Here is a 25,481-nt window from a genome sequence, read left to right on the forward strand (position 1 = left end):
CCCCTGCCCTGTTCATAATGAGTGTGAGGACAAATACGTAATCTATACTGAAAACCATGAATGACAAGCCCTCCTCAATATGTTCTTTCAATTTTCTTAACAAAAGAAGTTATAAAGGACCATTAAATTGATATTTGGGGAATATAAAATTACTTGCCTGTTGTATGGTGGTTAGATACAGAATTACCCCATGACTCAGCAATTCTACTGTTAGGTATATACTCAAAAGGGGTAAAAGTAGGAGCCCCCCCAAAAATGTTTGCTCACCAAAGTTTGTAATAGGATTATTCACAACAGCCAGAAGATGGAAACAATTCAGATTCTATCAACAAATGAACAGATAAACAAAAATTCACACACACATGAGTGGAGAATTATTCAGGCATTAAAAAGGGATTGAAATTATGATATGTGCTAGAACATAGATAAGACTTGAAGAATTACACCAGGTAAAATAAGCCAAGCAAGAAAGGATAAACAATATATGATTCTACTTATATGCAGTATCTAGAGAAGACAAATTCACAACCAAAATAAGTAGAACAGCAGTCACTGAGGCTTGGGGAAGGACCAAGGGAGCAAGGGAATGAAGAAATATTGTCTAATGGGCACAGAGTTTCTGTTTGAAATGATAAAAAATTTTTGGAAATGGTTAATTGCTCAACATTGCCATTGAATTTTGACATTTGAAATTGACTTAAAGTGATTAGAAATGTAAATTTAGTTATACATATTTTATAACAGTAAAATAAATTAATATTAAAAATTACTCCCCTGTAATACCAATATTCTATTTAGCATAAGATTAAATTTCTTCCAGGCTGCAGAGGGCTGCATGGTGATGAAAAACAGCTCCAGATATGGATTCAGAAGTCTTTTCCTCCAGTCTCAGCCCTGTCACTTACAAGATATAAAATTTGAGCTAGCCACTGAGGTCCCTTGCACTTTAATTTTTTCCAGTTATAAAAACCAATACAACTGTTTTGAGAGCTTAAAATTATTAATAAAAAGTAATAATGCATATAAAGTGTTTTGTAAACTCTAAAATTTATATAAGTGGATGGGGAAATTTTTATTATACATTCATTTAAGGAGCTTAGTAATAATCTTGCCCTTGAAATGTGCTTATTAACTCTTCTGTAAGTGCCCTACAATATTGGTATTGTTGGTAAGTCTCAAAGTTTCTTTTTTGTTCATTTTTCTCTGCATCAAGTACTGAAGAGCAAGTTTTTAGAATAACAAGAATATGCTGAATTTCTGAGGAAACCATTTTGTATTTACTTTACTTACATTAAACTTTTCCATTTATATTATTTATATACCATTTGTTTATTGTTTATTTAGCCTCATTATACATGCCTCAGGAAGAAGGAATAGCTATATTATATATTGTCTGGGGACAAATGGTTCTACAAGTATTAAAAGTATTTAAAAAATTAATTTGGCTACCTGTTCTCATCTTCATTCCAAACCAACTCAATCCATTATCAGTGTTTACATTATCAAACATATAATAAGAGTTTGACATGGCAGTATATCTAACCGGACACTATCTTGTAAAGTCGTTTGAATACATAATTGCATTGGAAAATAAATATACAAAAGTAATATAAATTTATTACACTTACATTATAGATTAATACCAAAATTACTGTGATGTCAACAACTAATTTCTTGTTTCCCTCCTCAGTGGTTATGTCTTTGACTATGACTACTACAGAGATGATTTCTACAATCGGTATGTAAATTTCTCATCCTTGTTTCCCTTTGATTTACATTATCTTTTAACTCTTCTGTACCTTTCATTCACAGATATTATTGATTAAATGATATTTTACAGTAAAAAAGTAAGTTTCAATTAAATATAAGACGGACAGATTTTCATCTTGTGATTGTACCTACTACAGTATAGAAGATCTTGGGCTTTTAGACTTTGGTGGTGCTTAAGCCTAAAATTTGGTTTCTGATATTTGGATGATATTTTAAAGATTTATTAACCAATATTATTTTCCAGATCTTGAAATTGGAATTCTTGACTTGGAATTCTTCAAGACTGAGAGATTTATAAATTCAGACAATGAGTCCAACCTTCTAAAATACATCTACTTCCACACAACACGCACATTCAGTAAAAATTGCGGACACATCTCACTCTGCATGGTAGTGTGGGACCGGAAAGGAAACCGTGCAGAGTGATGTTAATAGTCAATAGGAGAAATAGGGTTGTCCGTGACCTTTAAAAAATTTTTGTCAAAACATTAAAAACTCTATGTTATAAATGTATATATTATACATGTATGCATATATACATACATATATAGAAATTCCTCATGCATACATATAGGAAAATACAGTGAAATGGTTATTTAGTATACTAATTTAAAATTGGAACATTTTAATGTAAAAATACTAAGAGTTAATGTACTTTTTTCTTGTAAAAATGACTTATCAAAAGTAATTTGACTAGTACTAGCCTTCTTCTTTTATTATGATATGAGGCAAGCACCTCTTCTACCCCTCAGTGAATTGTTATGCTACTAATACTGGGTCAGCTTTGACATTTTATCAGTGTTGTGAACTACCTCTAAGATTTCCTCAAGATGATTCCTTTTCTTTGCCAATTTCACTTCCTCTGGGACATCTTCCCTTTTCAGCACATCACAACCACTTACCTCATTTATGTCAGTATGTTTTATTTTACTAAATTCCTCTGTCTCCATCTCTAGAGTCTCTTGAGTGGAAGAGTGTCCACATCCTTACAAACAGCTATTTCTCCTATAATTCCATTTACATTTAATTTTAATTTTACTCCCAGTTTCCCTCCTCGGTTCTCTGCTATACCAATTCCCTCTTTTGATTACCCATTCTTACAAAATCCCACGTGGACTCATCACCAGGAAGCAAAGAGATCTGTGTGTGAACTAACAAATACACAATGACAAATCCCTGACAGACTTTGAAAGAGGTGACCTGATCGTCAGGAACGTTTGTTAATTAGGTAGAGATTTGTGGACTGAAAAACCAGTAGCAAAGCTTGGACTTTATGAAATTACTCACAGTTAATATATGTGGTAAAACTGAAATTTGACTTTTTCTGTTGGGGGCATTGGTGTCATTTAACTTAGGATTGGCAAATGAAATTCTGATAGTAGAGGTATGCGAAACAAGAATTATCTGTGCTAGGTCAATGGACCATACACACACATACAAAAACAAAGTAAATATTGTTTAAAATTCTATTCAAACAAACAAACAAATATGCCAAGGCATAAAAATGCAAAGCTTGAAAAACAGAACATTTTATATAGGGAAGAAACTATATAATCCCTCATAAGGGTCTCCTTTTTGCTCAGCCGCACGGGTCCTCTCCCAGCCCCAGGAGATCTCCGTGTTCCTTCCTGTCTGGGGACCTTCCTCTGCGCACTTCTGCTCCTGCCTCTCTTCACTGTCTAGTTAAGGACTCCATTCTTCAGGTCTCAGCGTGGACTCCTCTCTCAGACTGAATGAGGTTCTGTTTCCCTCTCTGCACCTGTTACTGTTCCTTCACAGTACTGCTCCTCATTTATATTGCTAGATTTCTCTCTGCAGTAACAATATTTGGTTTATTTCTGCTTGCTTTCCTTCCTCCCAGAGGGCAGGAAAGATGCTCAGCTCTGCTTATTGTATCCTCAGGCACTATCATTAAGTCTCACGCATACTGGAAACTCAGCTTTTGTTATTAATTCATTTCCTTAGATTTAGAGACATTTTGCTTTCTCCAAGGTCACATAGTTAATTAGTGGCAGCACTACAATCATAAACTAGGTCTCCATTTATATTCAATAACCAACTGTGCAGATACACACAACAGAAGGGGAGCAATATTGGCCTATGGTTTTACATAAAAGGAAACAGCCTTATCTACACAAAATCAAATCCACAGCCATACCTTTAGCACCACTGTGTTCAAAGCTAAGCAAGTGACTTCTCTAGTCATCCTTTTATGACCAAATATAAATTTTTAAGGATGACTTTCTCAAATAATTTTTAAAATTTATGTAAAATATAATATTTAATTTTAAATATTTAATAGCTCGTAACAACCCATCCTAACAATGATGTAAAGATCTGGCAGCATTAAAATAATCCCATTTACTGAAAAAAAAAGATAACATTTAACTAGTCTTTCAATTATTTGAATATTTCAGTTTTTGACAATTTCAAAACATTTTCTGATACTCTTCTGTGTTTCAGGATACAGAACACTGTCTTCATTGCTATGAATAAAGTTACCAACTAATATACATTGTCTTTTAGACTGTCAATATGAAACTGTTTTCACATTGTTATCACTTAAATATTTTCTATCATGTGACTTCCTTGCACATTTAAAGAATTTCTACTTAGAATGGAGTAGATGGTAGGAGACCCCAGTTCTGGTAATCAACCTGTAAACTTTGGGTCAGGTTTACAGTTTTCTCAGCGACCCAGGCAGCACTCGTGGTAAATAGCCTGCTTGCCAGTGCAGGAGACATAAGAGATGTGGGTTCGATCCCTGGGTGGGGAAGATCCCCTGGAGGAGGGCATGACAACTCACTCCAGTATTCTTGCCTGGGGAATTCCATTGGCAGAGAAGCCTCACAGGCTACACTCCACAGGGTCACAAAAAGTCAAACATCAACTGAAGCAACTTACCACTAGCCCAATATTTGCGTTTTACTGTGTATATATTACAGCTAAAAAAATCGTAAGATACATATGTAGGTAGATGATAAATAAATATATTTTACAAGCAAACAAACAAGAGCCTTAATCAGCAAGTAATTACAGAGCCTGAAGCTTTCAGATGGTTCTCCATCTCACACAAAAAGCTAACTCTGAATAATTTCCGAAATCATTTGCTTCTCTTATATAAAACCTGTTTGGTTTGTAGGTGTACAGAGATGAGTATGGGTGTGCTGCTAACAGACTGTCTGAGCAGCCTGTGCTCTCATTAGTTAATTTCCCATCTTCTGCATTTGGCTAACAGAGAGAGAAGCATCTGCCGTAGTAGACACAGTCAGGAGTTCCCTGTGAACCTAGATTCCCCAGGAAGGGACAAGAGTGGAGAGGCTGGACAAGAGAAATAGCCTAACAGGCCAGTGCTAACAGTTTTATCCACAGTAATCCCTCCTTAGTTACATTCTGCTTGTGTTTATCGTTAACTTTTTGCTCTTTTTACTAACGGCACAAGCGTGGGCAATTTATTTAACGCCACAAAAACTTGTCTCATTGATGAAGTGAACATGAAATTAATGTCTACCCCATAATACTGTTCTGAGGATTCAATGAAGTAGCATATTTTTATGACTTGCATTGTGCCTGGTGTGTTTTTTGTACTTAATCAATGTTAGCTGCTGGTAGCTGACAGTAACCATTAATAGTGACAGAGAATATGTTCCTTATACTGATATTCAAGTAGCAATGTCCCTGTGACTGAGGAATACACTGATTGGTCAGCTGTCCTTTCATAGTAAGTCCATTGTGACACCTCTGGATCATTCTTTTTGTATTGTTTTCCCTCCTCCTGCCCCCTAGAGCATTCCAGTTGCAGCTGAACACTCTTATCAACACTCAGCTATTTCCATTCACTCCATGCTGCTTGGTTTTCTGTCAGGAAAACAGACATCATACAGTTATGCTGAACAAGGAGAATTGCTTGTAAGAACTTTCTATGTATTAAGGAACTAAAAAAGGCAAAAACAAATAAACAACAACACAAAGCCCACAGTGATATGATGGAGTCAGCAAACTACCTCTATGTCTACCACCTGAGGGGTTGGAAAACAGGAAAAGGAAGGATTATCAGATATCATTCTAGAAAAGGGGGCTTCCAGAGCTCACAGTGAGAGTAGGAAGTTCTGCTTAGTTGCTGCTACTGTATCTGAACCCGGAGAATCCCACAGGGCTGGAACCCAGACCTCTAAAGAAGCAGTGCCACCTGATGCCCTCTGAGGAAGTGTGGAGACTGTTCTGCAAATGTTGCAAAAGTTTTCAAACTGGATTCAGCTGCCACTTCTGGAATGCATTGCTGCTGTCAGGGTGAAGAAACAAGGCTGCAGTAATGCTGAAAAAACAAGAAGCCAAAACAAAACCAGGAAGCAAAACAGAAAGCGTCAAGTCCTCTCTTCCTGTTCCAATCTTAGTCTCCTTCTCAAGCCCTTAACTGGCTGAGCCTAGAAAGGAGCCAGCTGGCCCCAGCAGAAGTGTGGCTTACCGAGTCTCAACTCCAGCTGTTACTAAATGCCTCTCATGAAGCTGAGAGGTAATGTCTCAGTAACTGACATTCATTTACATCCTATTGTTAGCCTATTTCTGCCAGGCTTGGGAATTCTCATATAATGGGCGAGTTTCAACTCTCGCATTGTTTTAGCTTAGAAAACTTCTCTACACAAAGTTCCATCTTAATGTGAATGTTTCAATACATTATTCCAACAGTAACTTTTCCAACGGAGAAGGCAATGGCACCCCACTCCAGTACTCTTGCCTGGAAAATCCCATGGACGGAGGGGCCTGGTGGGCTGCAGTCCATGGGGTCGCTAGGAGTCGGACACGACTAAGCGACTTCATTTTATTTTTTCACTTTCATGCATTGGAGAAGGAAATGGCAACCCACTCCAGTGTTCTTGCCTGGAGAATCCCAGGGACAGGGGAGCCTAGTGGGCTACCGTCTATGGGGTCGCACAGAGTTGGACACGACTGAAGCAACTTAGCAGCAGCAGCAGCAACTTTTCCAAAAACTAATTTCGTGTCTCTCCATGGTTTCGGGAATCATGAACTGAAAGTGAAGTGATAGTCACTCAGTTGCGTCCGACTCATTGTGACCCCATGGACTGTAGCCCTCCAGGCTCCTCTGGCAGTGGAATTTTCCAGGCAATAATACTGGAGTAGGTAGCCATTCCCTTCTGCAGGGGGTCCTCCTAATCCAGGCATCAAACCTGGGTCTCCCACATTGCAGGGAGAGTCTTTCCTGTCTGAGCGACCAGGAAAGAGTATCACTAACAATAGACTTTCGAGGTTATTCTAAGCTGTACCAAAAAAAACTGCCCAATTTACAGCATTCAGTGGCGTTTTCTTTCAAAGGCCAACTATGACTCTAAATGAAGGACATTACATGTTATTAAAATGAAACATAAATATTTGTACTATCCCAAGTAAAGTAAAAGGAGAAGTATAGCTAAAATTCGGAATACCCCCAAGGAATGTTTTCAGTTTCTGAGATATCAGCAGTTTTAATGAAACCTCTCTTCAATAGTACCAGGAAAGGCACTGAGGCATTTATCACCTCCAGTAATGAGCAAACTTCTATTGATAGAAAAAAAAAAAAAAAAGAAGAAGCAATGTCAGAGCTTCCTGACCTTAAATATATATATGTGTGTGTGTGTGTGTGTGTGCGTATACACATACATACCAGTGATTCAAAATGGGGCATTGCTCAGTTCTGGATCCATTTTGACATTGAGTAAATTAACATAGGAGAAGCTACGAGAGTTGCAGTTAATGAAAAACAACTCTAAGTCACGTTGTACTTGTCTCAGATCATTGATTATGGAGCACAGTATACATTCATGAATATTGGAAAAACATATTAGCAAGAAGCAACGTCTGTTTCACTATGCAAATTTAAATTACCATCTGGTAAAATGGGATTCCACTTAAAACACTTGGAAGGCTTAGCATGGCACGGTTGACGAAGGATGTGATTCGGAGTTAGAAGACAAGTTGCAGGTCTCAACGCATGTGTGTTGACTGGTTAAACTTGGGGGTGGGAGGGTTATCTCATCTGTTTCCCACAAGTTTCCTTCATGGGCAAAATGGCTTAACAATACACATGTTACAGAATTATAAGAATTAAATAGAATCAGTTTATTGATTAATAACCTCACAATTGCTACCTGAATCCATTCACTTTTTAACAAGATACCAAAATTGTACAAAATATAAAGATTAGATTAAGGTCAAGATATTGCTAAAATAGATCATTGATGATCCACAGTCAATGCTTTAAAAGCATGTTCAAGAAGCATTTGTACAAGACCAGGGATGGGGCTTGCTGGCAGGGGGTGGGCTGTTGGCAAGGGTGGCTTCACGGAAAATCATGGAAAAGTTTAGTGACAAAAAAACAGAAATAAGAATTACTCATTTACTGGTCTCAAGTGAAGTGTGCCTATAAAAAGCATTTTTTGGATTCAGCTGTAACCAAAAGCTTATTTGAAGTCAAAAGGTAGAAATTACAAACAGATTTTATGAATTCCAAGTAGTTCAAACAGTACAGAAAGCAGATATTCTAATAGGCTAGAATCATTCATGTGGATTTCAAATATAGCCTTTTTAAAAAATGAATGGCATCTTAGTTTGGTTTTATAGATTCTGTTTATCAGAAGTCAAATAAGCTGAAGACAGAAACCCTTCTTGTCATTCAACAAGGTTGAATGAAGACACAGCCAGAGATCGCCGATTTTAGAGTTATTGATCTTCATTTATCTGCTAAAAGCGTCCAGGGAGAACATGGCCCTGAATAGGTGGTCAAATTTTGGTTCTGGGAAGGCCAGTTGTTTAACCCAAAGTCCAGACTACACTTTTTGGTTAGCACTTAATCCCATAGTGACTGTAAATTTGGGTTCGTAAGTAAGGAAAATGAAAAAGTATTTTTATGTGGGAAATTTAGAAGAAAACAGATAATTACTGATTTTTAAGTTATTATTTATCTAAATGATAATCTAGTGTTCAGTGACAAAATAATACACAAATATTACATTTTCAATTTTTTGTGTGAATTTTAAAAACACATTGGTTGACAGTTAAAGTTCAGTTCAGTCAGTCGCTCAGTCGTGTCTGACTCTGCAACCCCATGAACTGCAGCACGCCAGGCCTCCCTGTCCATCACCAACTCCCAGAGTCCACCCAAACTCATGTCCATTGAGTTGGTGATGCCATCCAACCATCTCATCCTCTGTCGCCCCTTCTCCTCCTGCCCTCAGTCTTTCCCTGCATCAGGGTCTTTTCAAATGAGTCAGCTCTCCACATCAGGTGGCCAAAGTATTGGAGTTTCAGCTTCAACATCAGTCCCTTCAATGACAGTGAAAAATGGGCATCAAATTAAAAGTCCAGCAATCAAGTAATGATTTATTAGACTGTGGTATATCTACTTGTGAAAATGCACCACAAAACTTAAACGTTGTGAATGAGTGAATTTCACTCAGTCACGTCCAACTCTTTGCAACCCCATGGGCTATACAGTCCATGGGATTCTCCAGGCCAGAATACTGGAGTGGAATAGCATTTCTCTGCTCCAGGGGGATCTTCCTAGCCCAGGGATCAAACCCAGGTCTCACTGCATTGCAGGTGGATTCTTTACCAGCTGAACCACAAGGGAAGCCCAAGAATAATGGAGTGGGTAGCCTATCCCTTCTCCAGCAGATCTTCCCTACCAAGGAATTGAACTGGGGTCTCCTGCATTGCAGGTGGATTTTTTACCTAACGAGCTAAAAATGAACGTTAGAAAGACCATTTAGCAAACGTGGGAAATGTTTTTAATATAAACCAAAGAGAATTAGCCAGGATACATTATGTTTTCAGTTATGTAAAAAAATACGAATTCTTGTAGAAAAAAGATTAGAAAATGACAGTAATTGTTTTAGGGTAAGAGATAGGAGGTTATTTTTTCCATATATATTTTCTGAAAATGCATTAAAATGTTGCTTTTTTATTGTTGAAGTTTAATAATAAAAGGCTTTTAGTAAAAACAAGAATTCAAAATTATATTAATTTTGTACATCAATGTGCCATTAAATTGTCTTTGTCCAAAAAGCAACTGTTAAAAAGAATATCCTTATTTTTTATAGACACAAGCTGTGTCTATTTTTTATCAATAAATCAATATTAAAGTTGCTTACCACTTTTCAGCTTTTGTTTGATAATGAAATGACACATATCAGATATTATTAAAGCAAACAAAATTCCAAACAGAAAATGGTCCCATGAAAAGTAGAAATGTTTATTAAATAAAATAGACCTTCAAACTTCCTCAACCTGCTGTTTTTATTAAAATCTGACATTTGCTTTATTTATTCCTTGAGAGTAGGTCTTTTAAAGTTTTTGTTTTAAAATAGGCCTTAGAGAAAAGAGAATTATGTGTTTGACTTTAAATCATTATTTGTTTGACCTGTAAACATAATGGGAAAAACAGTATTCTAATAGTATTAGGGAAAATGAAGGGCCATTAAAGGAAAGGAAAGGGAATACAATTCTGAGAGTGGAAGAACAAAAAATCAAGAAGAAGGAAAGAATTTAAAGTTTTCAAGTGACCTTGGAGATTTGAATTCCATTGAATTCTATCAGATGGAAATTTCTCTTGGACTATTTTCTCTGATTTGCTGAGGACAGGATTCTGATGAGAAAGCCAATGTTTGTGTCTCCTTCATAGGCTGCCTTTCACCTACTTCCTTCTGTATTTAGAAGAACTGCTACATCTTGCAGTCCTAGAGAACGGCCTTGCTTCCCATCCTTATCTTGTTATTAATATGTTTTCATGCTTGAAAACAACTCCCAGTCTTCCTCCTCTTGGTTTCTGGTAAGCTCAACTTTGCCCAGTGAAAAGTAACAAACTTCCAGCTCCATTAAAATTTAAAATCATGCTCTCATATGAAATGCCCTTTTAGCTTTGTCTGTGTGTTACAATATCACTTTTATCAAAATCAAGTTCTAATGCTGCATATCTTCCCAACAGAGAGACAGAATGAATTGACAAAACCTTACCTGATTCTGTAACGGGAAAGAAGTCATCTTTCTTTGAAGTAACACATCCAAATATTCAGAAAACAAGGACCTCTCCCTATAGGAACTTACAACAAAGAACACAACATATACTGCTTTACTAAAATGTACATCCTATGCTAAAAATGTGTCACAAATATAGTGAACAAATGCAGCTCTGTTTTTTCAGCATGAGATCATACCTGACCAACACTGGAAGTTTTGTAATCCTTGTCTGGGGGGAAACAACAGAAATATTGATGAACAGTGCAGTTCTAAAACATTATTTAATTGCACTATCATTAAAGTAGTAGTGAGTATGATGTCTTCACCTGACCTGACAGCCAGTATAGCACTGTTACACCATTTTATATTTCAGTTGTGCTTTAGAGAGTTTCTTAACTCAGTGTGTAGATTAGTTTATTTCATGAACCTGCTAAATGGCATTTTGACGTCCTGGGGAAATGATTCCTCCACAAGAGCTTCCCTTTCGTCTCCAGCAGCCACTTCCAGCCTGGAGGAGATGGGTCAGTTGTCACGTTTCTGTTCTTTCGGTAACTTTGCGGGCGGTAGCTCACGAGAAGCGCCTTTTGTGTTGTGGTTCACTGACTTAGGTTGCTCTGTGAATTCAACGTATAAATAAATAATGTAGGTCCTGTTTTGTGACTGAAATGAGGGGCAGGCTTAGTTGACCCTTCTGATTTTCGAGCCCCTAGTGGTATGAAAATGGTCCACGGTGCCTTTCGGCCTCATCGTCCTGTACCCTTTGAAGTCAGCTCTAATGTGTGGGCATCCGTGACCTGTTCTTTGCTGGCAGCTCCTCGGCTCTAATGGACTTTGCTTATGCGCAGAGGATGACCCCTCTCTTGAACTCTGTCTCCTTTCATTTCTTTTCCTTTCCAGACATCTCTTAGTATTTCCTAGCATGTTCCCAAATCATTGTTTTTGGATCTGTTAGCTCTCTAATATAAAAGACATTCTTAGTACCAAGGTCTGCTTCAAATGTGGTTTGTGTACATCCGACTTTTCTTCCCTCTAGTGTCATAGTATTCAGTGTTTCTGAATGAATACTTGGAAACCAGCCTATCTTAATCATTATCTTTCATATACTATTTTCCAAAAAGAGATTATCACATTTCCATTGGTATATACAAATGAGATGTAATTTTATGAAATAACCAATTATAGAAGGTTTTAAATATTTTAAAATTTAAAGCTGTTTTCATTTTCTCATTTCTGTCTTTCACATTAGGTTTTCTATTGACTGTTTTAAACCAATTATGAGAATCCATATAATAGTGTCATAATAAAATATATAATAACCATCATTTTAATTCAATAATGCTATTTTATTTATAGTAGACAATGCAATAATACCTCTGCCTCAGTGGCAAATAGTTTTAAAAATAAATGAGTATATATATATATATATATATATAAAATTTTTCCCTCTGGTCCTTTTATGCTGCTCAAATGTGCTTAATCACACAAAAATTTGTTGTGTGTATGCAGTATGAGACTTTGAATATATTAATTACATATTTTTATAAATATGTAAATACTCATACTTTATCCCTTTCATTGTCTAATGCAAATACATTGGTTATAGTGCGTATCATTTTTCACTTTTAAGCAGAAGCTTCAGCGTTTTATTGGTATTCTTTGTTACAGAAATTTTTAATAGCTAACTACAAACATCTCTAGTCTCAATTTCCACATCTACCAAATGGTCAGAAAAATAAAATATCATCCTGATAAACATTTTCTATCAGTTCTTTAGTCAACAAAGTTTTGTGCTCATGCTACCAGCCTTTCATCCAAGTTCAGCTCCGTTTTTTCTAGTCAGAAAAGCCTAGTCAGAAAAATTTTTCATTACTTAAGAAAGTCCTTAGTGAGAGGGAAGGAACCATGTTGATTTTTCTCTCACAGCTGCCCTCTTTAAACTAGTCATACTTCTATTTTTTTCCCACCTTCTGAGATATTTTCTGATTATACACTAATTTTCTTTGCTCTGTCCCTGATTCTGCATGATCTTTTCCTCCTTTCAAACTATCTTACTAAGTATCTGATGTGGAAAAGGAAGATTTCTGTTCCTAAGAAGGATAAATCTGTTAAATCAAGCAAAGAAATATACTTGGGAATGAAGGTCAGAATAACTCCAACATATTGCAAAGTTCTTTGTTCTTTCATGCCTTTATAAAAGTGAGTTCATATGGAGTCAGATTTTAATGTTCAGAAAGCATAGACTATACTAGCATCCCATTCCTTTAGTGAAAATGAATCTTCCTGATTACAGTATTAAAAAACGTGTTGACGTTTTTTCAAGGCCATTCTCTTAATCATCTCAGACGTTTGGTAGAACGCGCAGGTGTGAGCCAGAGCTCTCAGCCGCGTTTGTGTTTCGTGAAGGTTGTTTGATTACCACGGCCGTGTGCCTCCGCCGCCCCGCGCGGTCATCCCGCTGAAGCGGCCCCGAGCGGCAGTGACGACCACGCGCAGGGGAAAAGGAGTTTTCTCCATGAAAGGAGGATCGAGGTCTACGGTCAGCGGCTCTTCTTCGTCGGGCTCCAAATGTAAGTAATCTTCTTCGCTTCCCCGTAAAGAAGGGTGGGGGTGTGGACCATTGCATGAATGTCTGTACTCAGTAAATTAATCTAGAATTATGGCAGGGTTGCTATGTACGATGTATGAGCGAAATATCAAATGGATAAGAAACGGTCTCTGCTTTCCACTCTACTGCAGTGGAGTAGTGTGGTGGAGACAGACACCAACATGACTAACGCAAACCTGGAAGCGATCAGGAAGGTGTTTTATTAGAGCGAAGAATAGCTCTGACCCACCTAGCTTGTGACACGTCCAAGTCTTGCTGCTTTTGGTGAAGAAACAAATTTCACTTCCAGAAAGAGTCATAGAGTATCTTTTCAGAGAAGCAGAATGCAAAATCAGTGCATGCTTTGAATATTTGAGCCCTGGGGTAACTAAGAGGGGAATGGTAGAAAGGCTAAAAGGGTAACTAACTTTCCATACTATTCTAAATCAGGAGAATGGTGTCTGAAACCATATGTAATGTCATAAAAAATAATATTGACATAATCTCACATGGATTAATAAAAAGTAGAGCTACAAACCTCCCAACGAAACACATTGTTAAGTTATTATATGGACAGATCCAGAAAAATATAATTTGTTATGAGAATATTATTTCTAAGGTAGAGATAGCAGTTTTTCTTGCATTTCTTGAGGTTACAGCCTACAAAGAGACAATAGCAAGCAAGGTAAAATCTGAGGTTTTAACATGGTAGATTATCACTATGTCAAAGAATAAAGTAGAATAAAGCGACAGAGAAAGAGGAGAGCTGTGTTTCATGGCATGGAGTGTGGCTGCCTCTCTGACAAGGTGCTGTGTGAGCAGAGACCCCATGGAGGCAGGGGAAGGAGTGTGTGCATGAAGCTGTCGGTGGCAAAGCGTCTGGGCAGAGAGAAGGGTCGATGCAGAGACCTTACCCTGAAACAAGGAAACCAGGGCCAGGAGTGAAGAGGAAATGTGGTGGGGATAAGGTAGAGCCAAGGCAAGTCCCAGTGCAGCCTGTTAGGCCCCATGGGGGGGTTTCTAGTTACTTTAAATCTGTCCTTCAAGACAAGTGAAGCAAATCCTTTATCCTAAGTTTACTGATGGGTAAGCACAGAGAAGCTAAATCATCAAGCAAAGAACTGACTCTTTGGATAACACCCCGATGCTGGGAAAGGTTGAAGGCAGGAGGAGAAGGGGATGACAGAGGATGCGATGGTTGGATGGCATCACCGACTTGATGGACATGAGTTTGAGCAAGCTCTGGGAGATGGTGATGGACAGGGAGGCCTGGCGTGCTGCAGTCCATGGGGGCACAAAGAGTTGGACATGACTGAGGGACTGAGCTGAACTGAAGCACAGAGAATGTTACATTGTTAGTAGATGGTAGAGCCAACACTAAAGCCATATTCCTTCATTCTCATCCCTGTATATGCTGTCTACTCTAGAACATTGCCTTGTACCTTAGCACCATCAGAAATACTAAGAAAAAACACCATTGAGATACTTTGCTTTTATATGAAGAAGTGTGAAAAATAGTTACCCTCAGCACTGATGCTTCTGTTAACTAAGTTTGGTGCACTCAGAATTTAAATTAGCTAATCTAAACTAAATAGCAAATTACATAGATTTACATTTATTTCCCCATGTACTGACTCATCCATTTGTCTAATTCTTCTACGGATATAAAAATGTGAATTCCCTTTTTGAGTCTTAGTAATAAAAGAAAATGAGTTTCTGCAACAATCTCTAAACAATCTTACATGCTGTGTGTTTTCAAAAACAAAGAAAGTTCTTGAATTTTGTTCTTGCTGTGGAAAATTGAGCATTGAATTGTCTGCTATGTTTATAGAAGACTTTTTTTTTTTTTACCATAGTAGTATTAAGTTAATTTTAAATAGAAATATCTTGAGCATCTGTGGATGCTTTGCCCTGGAGTCGTTTTTAGAATGCTGTTTAGCAATGGGAGTAGTATTGATGTTTTGGCCATGGCAGTTCTACGCTGTGAAAGAATATTCCAAGCTTTGCAGAACATTCAGCATCCCTGACTTTCCAACCTTCAGGGCCAGCAGCACTCTTCAGGCTTTTTAATAACTGTATGTGTGCTTATGCATTTCTAAATTTTCCTTAAGGAGATGTAACCACCCTGGTTTAGAACCAGTGGTTTCTGGTCATTCTCGGGTGAGTACAGCTTTGTACGACTCAACCAGTTGACTGCTATAAACCTCAGTGATGCGGAGAAGAGTGGTAGTTTCCAGGAGTTATTTTTATGTAAATAGCTTGATCTTCAAATAGTTAAGTTGTTTCTGGCCTTTTATTTTTGATTTCTAATCCTCTTGGGTCATGGAGAGAGAATGTGAATTATAAGATCTTTTTGAGTACCTTAGAATTTATCTTGGTTTCATAATAATGAGATTTTGTGAGTGGGAAATAGGATCTATTTTCTGCCTTTGGTATAATACTGTGTGTGTCTTTTATCTTGGTTGTATCATCCGATACTCTGTAGACTTTGTTCTTTTGTGGCAAGTTGATAAGTGAAATTCTGAAAGTAATTATTTAAAATTCTCTACCAATTAGTGACCTTATAAAGTTCTTCTTTTCTTGAGGTTTTATTTTATATTCCTTGTTGCTTGGCTAGTATTTATATGGTGTTTTACATAATAGTTAAATAATAGCTAACATTTTTTTGATGTTTGTTCTATGGTAGCTGTTGTTTTAAACACATTATTAATACATACATTTTCACATATAAATTAAATATATTAATTCATTTGTTTCTCATAACTGCCAATAACTGAAATATTATTATCATTCCCATTTTATAAGTGTAGAAAAGTTAAGTAATATCCCTAAAGTCACAGAGCTATTTAATAACAGAGCCTGGAACTACAGCCTGATTCTAGAGCATCTGTTTCTAGAGTATAGGATCTTATGTCTGTGCCCTTTTTAGTACTTCTTCTCTAAAACTTCTTGGAGAATTGTAACTTTCACATTTATGTAATACTTCATTTTCTATCCGTACCCTAGAATTTTGCTCTTTTTGATACGTTGCTTGGTCCTTTACTGATAAGACTCTCTTTTGGTTTGCACTTCCCTAGTCTACCTTTTATTTTCCACCTTTCTCTGTCATTAGTTTCCCAGGGCACATGTGATAAATTATGACAAACTGAGGGTTTAAAAACAAATATTTAGAGTTTGAACGTCTGAGATCAAGGTGTCCCAGAGCTCTTCTCTCTTTCTGGAAGTTCCACGGACAGTCTGAGACTGTCTTCTGGACAGTCTGTTCCATGCCTTTCTCCTAGCTTCTGGAATGCTGCAATCCTTGGCATGCCTGGGTTTACTGACCAGTCTCCGCCTCCATCATCACATGTCTTTGGACAGTCTGTTCCATGCCTTTCTCCTAGCTTCTGGAATGCTGCAATCCTTGGCATGCCTGGGTTTACTGACCAGTCTCCGCCTCCATCATCACATGTCTTTGGACAGTCTGTTCCATGCCTTTCTCCTAGCTTCTGGAATGCTGCAATCCTTGGCATGCCTGGGTTTACTGACCAGTCTCCGCCTCCATCATCACATGTCTTTGGACAGTCTGTTCCATGCCTTTCTCCTAGCTTCTGGAATGCTGCAATCCTTGGCATGCCTGGGTTTACTGACCAGTCTCCGCCTCCATCATCACACGCGCTTTTCCCCTGTGTCTTTGTGTCTATGTGTCTTCTCCTTTTCTTATGAAGACGTTAGTCATGTTGGACTAGGACTCACTCAATAACCTCATTGTAATTACATCTACAAAGATGTATTTTCCAATAGGTAACATTTACAGGTACTGGGATTAGGACTTATCTTTTGAGAGAACATTTTAATCAACACCACTATCACTTTGTTTTTGCATAAATTTTTTCCTAAAATAACATATATGTGGACCTTGTTTTTGAAAGCAATATGGAAGACTTTGTTTTTTACAGGGAAATTTAATTATTTTACGTATGTTTTACTCACTAGCCTGCTAGATTAGTTTATATTTCGTCCATCCTAACTCCAATTTAAATTATCGTTTCCTCTTTTCTTCCTTTCCTTATGCTTGTTTAATGAATTTGCTTCTAATTCTGTCTCTTCCTTCATTACAGTCTCAATTTGGATATTCTACTACATCCCTCTTTTTCATTAGTGACTATAATAATATATTAAACTTTTATAGATAAAACTATTCTATCTATTTCTCTCCTAAAATCAAATAATACCTATTCTAACTTGCATCGAAGACATGAATTTTAGAAAGCTTGTACTTCATCGCTCCCAAACCACCTGTGTCCCTCCCTCTTGAACCTTCCTCCAACCCCCACCACGCCCCACCCCTCTAGGGTGTCACAGAGCACCTGGTTGAGCTCCCTGTGTTGTACAGCAACTCCCCACGAGCTATGTTTTGCATACGGCGCATGTACACTTTCCAGTGCCACTCCCTCAGTTCCTCCCACCCTCTCCAGCCCCCACTGTGTCCACAAGTCTGTTCTTTATGTTGCATCTCTATTCCTGCCCTGCAAATAGGATCCTCAGTACCCAGTACCATTTTTCTCCATTTCATGCATGTGCATTAATGTTTGGTATTTGTTTTTCTCTTTCTGACTTACTGCACTCTGTATAACAACAGGCACTACCCTCATCCACCTCACCAGAACTGACTCAAATGCACTCCTTTTCATGGCTGAGTAATATTCCATTGTATGTATGTACCACACTTTATCCATTCATCTGTCAACAGACATCCGGGTTGCTTCTGTGTCCCAGCTACTGTGAGTAGTGCGGCAGTGAGCATAAGGGTACATCTGTCTTTTTGAATTATGGTTTTCTCAGGCTATTCAGGGCTTCCTAGGTAGCTCAGCTGGTAAAGAATCCACCTGCAGTGCAGGACTCTCTGGTTCAATTCCTGGGTTAGGAAGTTCCCCTGGAGACAGAATAAGCTACCCACTCTAGTATTCTTGGGCTTTCCTGGTGGCTTAGATGGTAAAGAATCCACCTGCAATGAGGGAGACCTGAGTTGAATCCCTGAGTTGGGAAGACCCCCTGGAGGAGGGCCTGACAGCACACTTCAGTATTCTTGCCTGGAGAATTCTCAGGGACAGAGGAGCCTCGTGGGCTATAGCCCATGGGATCCCAAAGAGTCAGACGTGACTAAACATAGCAAAGGGTATATGCTCAATAGTGGGATTGCTGGGTCATGTGGTAGTTTTATTCCTAGTTTTTTAAGGAATCTCTATACTGTTCTCCATAGTGGCTGTATCAATTTACATTCCCACCAACAGTGCAAGAGGGTTCCCTTTTCTCCACACCCTCTCCAGCATCTATTGTTTGTAGATGTTTTTGATGGTGGCCACTCTGACTGCTGTGAGGTGACACCTCATTATAGTTTTGATTTGCATTTCCCTAATAATGAGTGACGTTGAGCACTTTTTATGTGCTTATTGGCCGTCTGTATGTCTTCTTTGGGGAAATGTCTGTTTAGGTCTTCTGCCCATTCTTTGATTGGGTTTTTTTGTTTTTTTTTTTTTATCTGATATTGAGCTGTGTGAGCTGCTTGTATATTTTGGAGATTAATCCTTTGCCAGTTGCTTCATTTGTAATTATTTTCTCCCATCCTGAGGGTAGTCTTTTCATCTTATTTATGGTTTCCTTTGCTGTGCAAAAGCTTTTATGTTTATTTAGGTACCATTTATTTTTGTTTTTATTTCCATTACTCTAGGAGGTGGGTCATAGAGATCTTGCTGTGATTTATGTCAAAGTGTTCTGCCTATGTTTTCCTCTAAGAGCTTTATAGTTTCTGGTCTTACAATTAGTTCTTTAATCCATTTTGAGTTTATTTTTTGTTAGGAAGTGTTCTAATGTATTCTTTTACACACAACTGTCCAGTTTTCTCAGCACCAACTATTGAAGAGACTGCCTTTTCTCATTGTATACTCTTGCCTCCTTTATCAAAGATAAGGTGCCTACAGGTGTGTGTGTCTACCTCTGGGCTTTCTATCTTGCTCCATTGGTCTGTATTTCTGTTTTTTGTGCCAGTACCATACTGTCTTGCTGACTACAGCTTTGTAGTATAGTCTGAAGTCAGGACCATTGATTCTTCCAGTGCCCTTCTGCTTTCTCCAGACCTGCCAGCATTCTTTGTATCTCCTTCAGTGGCAGATTCAGAGGCATTGCTTTTAGTAATGTTTGTTAAATCTAAATATATATATTAAACAACTCCCTGTAATAATGTTACACCTCACAATTATAGTGTAAAGAAAAAACGGTAAAAATAAAAGTGCAGTTCTTACATTAAATGAAACTACCCAAAGCACGTAAATATAATCTATGAATTTAATGGAGATGACATATACTAACCTATTACACAGAGAGCAGAAATGTGTAAAAATTAGAAATGGAGAACAAAGAAAAGAAGTTTAAATATTAGGCTTAACTGTGCTTAGTCTCTCAGTCATGTCCGACTCTTTGTGACCCCATGGACTGAAGCCCCCCACGCACCTCTATCCATGGGGATTCTCCAGGCAAGAATACTGGAATGGGTTGCCATGCCCTCCTCCAGGGGATCTTCTCAGCCCAGAGACCAAACCCAGGTCTCCCACATTGCAGGTGGATTCTTAACCGTCTGGGCCACCAAGGAAGCACTAGGTTTAACTAGCAGGCCTCTTCCAAAGAGATCTTTGTCATGAGGGACAAGCATAAGAAATGAACATAAAGTTAGCATCAGTGTCAGTTCCTCGCAGGCTGTGGTTTTTCGCAGGGGTTTTGATTTGCATTTTCCTGATGATCAGTGATGTTGAGCATCTTTTCCTGTACCTGTCAGCCATCTGTATGTCTTCTTTGGGAAAATGTCTGTTCAAACCCTCCGCCCATATTTTAATCAGACTTTTTTTTTCGGCTATTGAGCTGTATGAGTTCTTTGCATATTTAGCATATTGGCCTCTTATCAGATATGATTTGTAATTATTTTCTCCCACTTATTAGGTTGTCTTTTTGTTTTGGTGGTGGTGGTGGTTTTTGTTTTTGGCTGTACAGAAGCTTTGATGTTTGATACAGTCATTTGCTTATTTTTCTTTTGTTGCTTTTGCTTTTGGTGTCATATTCAAAATGTCATTGCCTGGACCTGTGTCGTGGAGGTCACTGCCTACATGTTCTTCTGGGAGGCTTATGATTTTAAGTCTTGCATGCAAGTCTTTAATCCATTTAGTTAATTTTGGGGTGTGGTATAAAATAGTGGCCCAGTTTCATTTTTCACATGTAGTTGTCCAGAGTTCCCAACACCATGTTTTGAGGAGGCTATTCTTTCCCCGTTGTACATTTTTTGCTCGTTTGTCATAAATTAATCGACCACTTACGGATGGGTTGCTGGTTTTCTGGGCTCTCTATTTTGTTTGCTGACCCACATGTCTGTTGTTGTGCCAATGCTATTCTGTTTTGATTATTTATACGTTTGCAGTATAGTTTGAAATCAGGGAGCATTATGCTTTTTCCAGCCTTGTTCTTCTTTCTTAAAATTGCTTTAGTGATAAAGTCCCATTTTGTGGTTCCATACAAATTTTAGAATTGCTTGTTATGATTTTTATTCCACAAACAATCTCGTCTTTATCATGTGTCATCAATGGAAAATTTCTTCCTGTCTCTTTTCCTTTTGATATATATTTGCATATATGGGCTCTAACTTCAGTTCCCTGTGTCCTTATCATTCTTTTTTGTTTGCTTGTTTCTATTTTTACTCTTTGTGATAGCTTCTTTCAACCTTTGCTCTCCTAAATTTGCTTTTTAGCAGTTTTAGTAATAACACTTTTTTATTCGAAAATCAAATTTTTAGTTCTAGAAATTCTTATTTTACTTTGCTCCTGTTTAAAGGTTGCTCCTGCTGTCTGACTGTAGCCCACTAGGCTCCTCTGACATGGAATTTTCAGGCAAGATACTGGAAAAATACTGGAGCAGGTTGCCATTTTCTACTCTAGGGGACCTTCCTGACCCAGGGATCAAACCCGTGTCTCTTGCATCTCCTGCAGTGGCAGGTGGATTCTTTACCATGACTCCACCTGAGAAGCCTGATTAAGAGCTGAGGCCATGGCACTTTTATCAACATTTTCTATCACTGATTTTGCTTCTTCAGTATCCATCTCCTCCAGTTATTTGCCTCATCTCTCTCTTGCAAAACAGGGCTTCCCTGATAGCTCAGTTGGTAAAGAATCCGCCTTCAATGCAAGAGACCCCAGTTCTATTCCTGGGTCAGGAAGATCCACTGGAGAAGGGATAGGCGACCCACTCCAGTATTCTTGGGCTTTCCTTGTGACTCAGCTGGTAAAGAATCCACCTGCAATATGGGAGACCTGGGTTCGATGCCTAGGTTGGGAAGATCCCTTGCAGAAGGGAAAGGCCACCCACTCCAGTATTCTGGGCTGAAGAATGCCATGGACTGTATAGTCCATGGGGTCACAAAGAGTTGGACATGACAGAGAGCTTTTCACTCTCTTGCAAAAACCTGCTCCATGAGTCACTTGCTTTCTTGTATAATTCCCTGACATTGTGCACCTCAAGCTATTTTGGTCCCTCAGAAAATGAGGAACTAAAAGTCAATGTGATTTCTAGTCACCTTGACTAGTAGCTATCTTGGGCCTCTTTTATGACATATGAGAAGACTTCTTTGCTCACCAATATCAGTTCAGTTCAGTTCAGTCACTCAGTCGTGTCCCACTCTTTGCGACCCCATGAATCGCAGCATGCCAGGCCTTCCTGTCCATCACCAACTCCCGGAGTTCACTCAGACTCACGTCCATCGAGTCAGTGATGCCATCCAGCCATCTCATCCTCTGTCGTCCCCTTCTCCTCCTACCCCCAGTCCCTCCCAGCATCAGAGTCTTTTCCAATGAGTCAACTTTTCACATGAGGTGGCCAAAGTATTGGAGTTTCAGCTTTAGCTTCAGTCCTTCTAATGAACACCCAGGACTGATCGCCTTTAGGATGAACTGGTTGGATCTCTTTGCAGTCCAAGGGACTAGCAAGAATCTTCTCCAGCACCCCAGTTCAAAAGCATCAATTCTTCGGTGTTCAGCTTTCTTCACAGTCCAACTCTCACATCCATACATGACCAATGGAAAAACCATAGCCTTGACTAGACGGACCTTTGTTGGCAAAGTAATGTCTCTGCTTTTGAATATGCTATCTAGGTTGGTCATAACTTTCCTTCCAAGTATACACTGAGCTAACTGTGCACTCAACAGTGCCTCTTCCCACAGGGAATACCTTTAGTGTCAATGGGACTCTCAGACTCTCCCAGTGTACGTTGCAAGGTGTTAGGCATAGTCCTCATCACTCTAAGAGAATTTATAATGGACTCCTCTTTTCTTGCCCAACACGCTCAGGGAACGTTAACATTCTTTCCAGTCTCCCAGGAGAGGCAAGTTAGCCCTTTCCTGAACATCTATAAACTTAGCGTCTTTCCTTGCCCCTGCATGTGCACATGCTGCAATCTCATGCCTTTTTTCAAAGGATATGAGGTCTTATAGGTGCATGTGGATGTGCCTCCCATTTCCATGGCAGCCACAGTTTATTTTACTTTATTATTTAATTTAATATTATATTTTTGGGGTAGAGTCATCCAGGCATAGCGTGTTTCTATCTCTCAGAAATACCCAAGTATTGAAAAATCTAATGACTTTTTTCTTGCATTGGAATAAATCAGTAATGAAAGGACGTTTGCAGAAACACAAATTGCCAAAGTCAGCTACTTGAGAACATAATTCAAACTAGTTTTCTGTACAGACCTTTGAGTAAAATAATTATTTGAAATTTATTATAGATGTATTAATTCTCAAATATGCTAATTTAAATAAAATTATTAATATTTAAAGGCAATAGACTGATCAATTCTGTGCATGTTTCATACAGTTCTATATATTTAAAGACTCAATTCGAAAAAACTGTAGTTTAGTGTTATTATAGTGAAACATGAATCTAAATGAGATTTGTATATAATTAATTGGCAAGATTAACTAGACTCACAATTGCATATTCTCTCTAAAAGTATATTAGCAGACTGTATTATATATGGAAGTGAGTGAATACAAATATTAATTATTTGATAGTACTTTTACAATTAGCCTGGTCTGTGGGAACAATAATTTTCAAATTCAAATCACACATGAAAAACTTCAGTGAAGTGTGAAATACACTATGTTAATATTGGCTTAAGTGAATGACTATTTACTGAGGTATATATTTTGCTCTTTTATTAATAGCTATTTCCCAGTAATAAATGACTTGGTAAGTTTAGAGGAAGAAATTAATGTTATAGCTTAGGCAATTTGTCATTTCTTATTTCAGAATTTGTAATAATGTTTAATTCTACTGAGGAGAAAAACTATATAAAGAAAATATATTAGTGCTGTAATTTGCCAAGGTTGAACACTGATAAGCTTTTTAAATGGATTGCTCTTTTAAAAAATTATATCTCCACTAGGTATTTCTGTCCTTTTTCAAATCAACTTGAGCTAAAACTATAACCAGCTTGTCCCGTTCCACATCATGGGATCATAAAATAAAGATGTAATGTTGCTAATAAACACTTTATAAAAGAGAAGACATAAACATCTATGAGCTTTGGCAGATGTTCTTAGTAGAAAGAAAATCAGCCTTCTGAAAAAAATATAATATTAAATAAATCTCTTTAAGTAATTAATTTAAATCCTAGGGTCTAGCAAGAGAAATCCCAATAAGTTTCTATGCCTTTGGAGTTCTGTTGGTGCAGTTTTCAGTTACGTAAGATCCTTGAAGCACCTAAAGGGCAATTAAAGGCAGTTCAATTAAATTTAAGAAGTAGTAGTTGAGAACTTATCCTCAACACTAGGTTAGTATTGCGTTGGTTTTTCCCCCCAAATCCATATGATTTTAGTATAGAGTTGAAGCATCAATCAGAGAAACAAATGTTAATATCCAGCAAAGTATCACTAAATATCCCTTTCCATCCATTATTTTGGCCAAGGTATTTATTACGCTTTCAAATATTTGGCCAGCAGGGTTAGAGAAGTCTTAATAGTATTGAGAATACTGAATTGAGTCTAGAAGGATAGGTGAGTTTGGAAAGAAAGTACAAGAAACTTCCATTTCCCTGAGTTGAGAAGAGCAAAGGCTTTATTCTCAGATTGTCTGGGATGGAATTCGCATTGCACAACACACTAATACTGTGGCTGTGAGGAAATCCTTGAATCTGTGTGTGCCTGTATTTATTTTCTATCTGTAAAATGGAAATAATAATACTTTATATATAACACTTTGTCGTGGGAATTAAATGACTGATGCACATAACGTTCTCAGGCGGGTCTCGTTAAACAGCGAGTGATCGGGGGTTTACTGTCTCTGTTGGTGGTACTGGCACAGCAGAGTGCAGCTGGGAAGAGGGTGGGGCACGAAACTGCTGTAACTTGAATCCAGCCGTGGCTCCCAGCCGTGGCTCAGCCGTTTGTGAGCTGTGTGCCTCGGGGGAAGGCTCTTGGTTTGCTGTGCCTTAGTTTCCTCGCCTGTAACCTGGGAATGGTAATCTCCTCACCGCTTCCATAAAGTTTGTGTGAGGATTAAATGAGTTAACCCGTGCAGAGCTCTTAGAATAGTGTCCCCCATGAGGAAAGTCTTAATTATAAGCCTTAGTAATAATAATGTTGTTATTACCGTCCAAAGCGAAGATCTATCACTAGCAGTGTCAGTTAAGAAGCCATGATCATAAGTTATTATGATTAACCAAAACAAAAGATAAAGAATGGTTAACAAGAGAGTGAAACACTGTGGAGAATGTTGAAGGATTGAAATTTTATCCAGGGCTGAGGGGAAAGACTCTCAGAAAGATGCTGTCTGATCAAAATGATATTAGGAGTTTAAGAAACGTATGTGATGGTTGTGTTCACGTGCCGAGGCTGCTGTAACAAAGCACCGCACACTGGGCGGCTTAGAGAACAGGAATCGATTTCCTCAGAGTTCAGGAGGCTGGGAGTTGGAGACCCGGGTGTCGGTCACGTTGGTTTCTTCCAAGGGCCTGAGGGAAGCGTCTGGGTACCGCCTCTCCTTGGCGTGCTGGTGGCCGTCTTCTCCCTGAGTCTCCACGTCTTCGGCCTTCTGTACGTGTAGT

The 25,481-nt window shown here is 38.3% G+C and overlaps 1 protein-coding gene across 1 annotated transcript in view; it reads left to right on the forward strand.

The window, feature by feature from the left end:
* The window catches only part of RALYL (RALY RNA binding protein-like), an 825,421-nt gene that overhangs the window by 728,339 nt on the left and 71,601 nt on the right, over positions 1 to 25,481 (forward strand). The window contains exons 5-6 of the mRNA XM_010846211.1: positions 1,691 to 1,738; positions 13,183 to 13,346. Of these exons, the coding sequence (XP_010844513.1) occupies positions 1,691 to 1,738; positions 13,183 to 13,346 (212 nt within the window). The remainder of the gene's footprint in view (positions 1 to 1,690; positions 1,739 to 13,182; positions 13,347 to 25,481) is intronic.

The sequence above is a fragment of the Bison bison genome, unplaced genomic scaffold (genome assembly GCF_000754665.1).
Source record: "Bison bison bison isolate TAMUID 2011002044 unplaced genomic scaffold, Bison_UMD1.0 scf7180017864233, whole genome shotgun sequence".
In the NCBI taxonomy this organism is placed as follows: domain Eukaryota; kingdom Metazoa; phylum Chordata; class Mammalia; order Artiodactyla; family Bovidae; genus Bison; species Bison bison.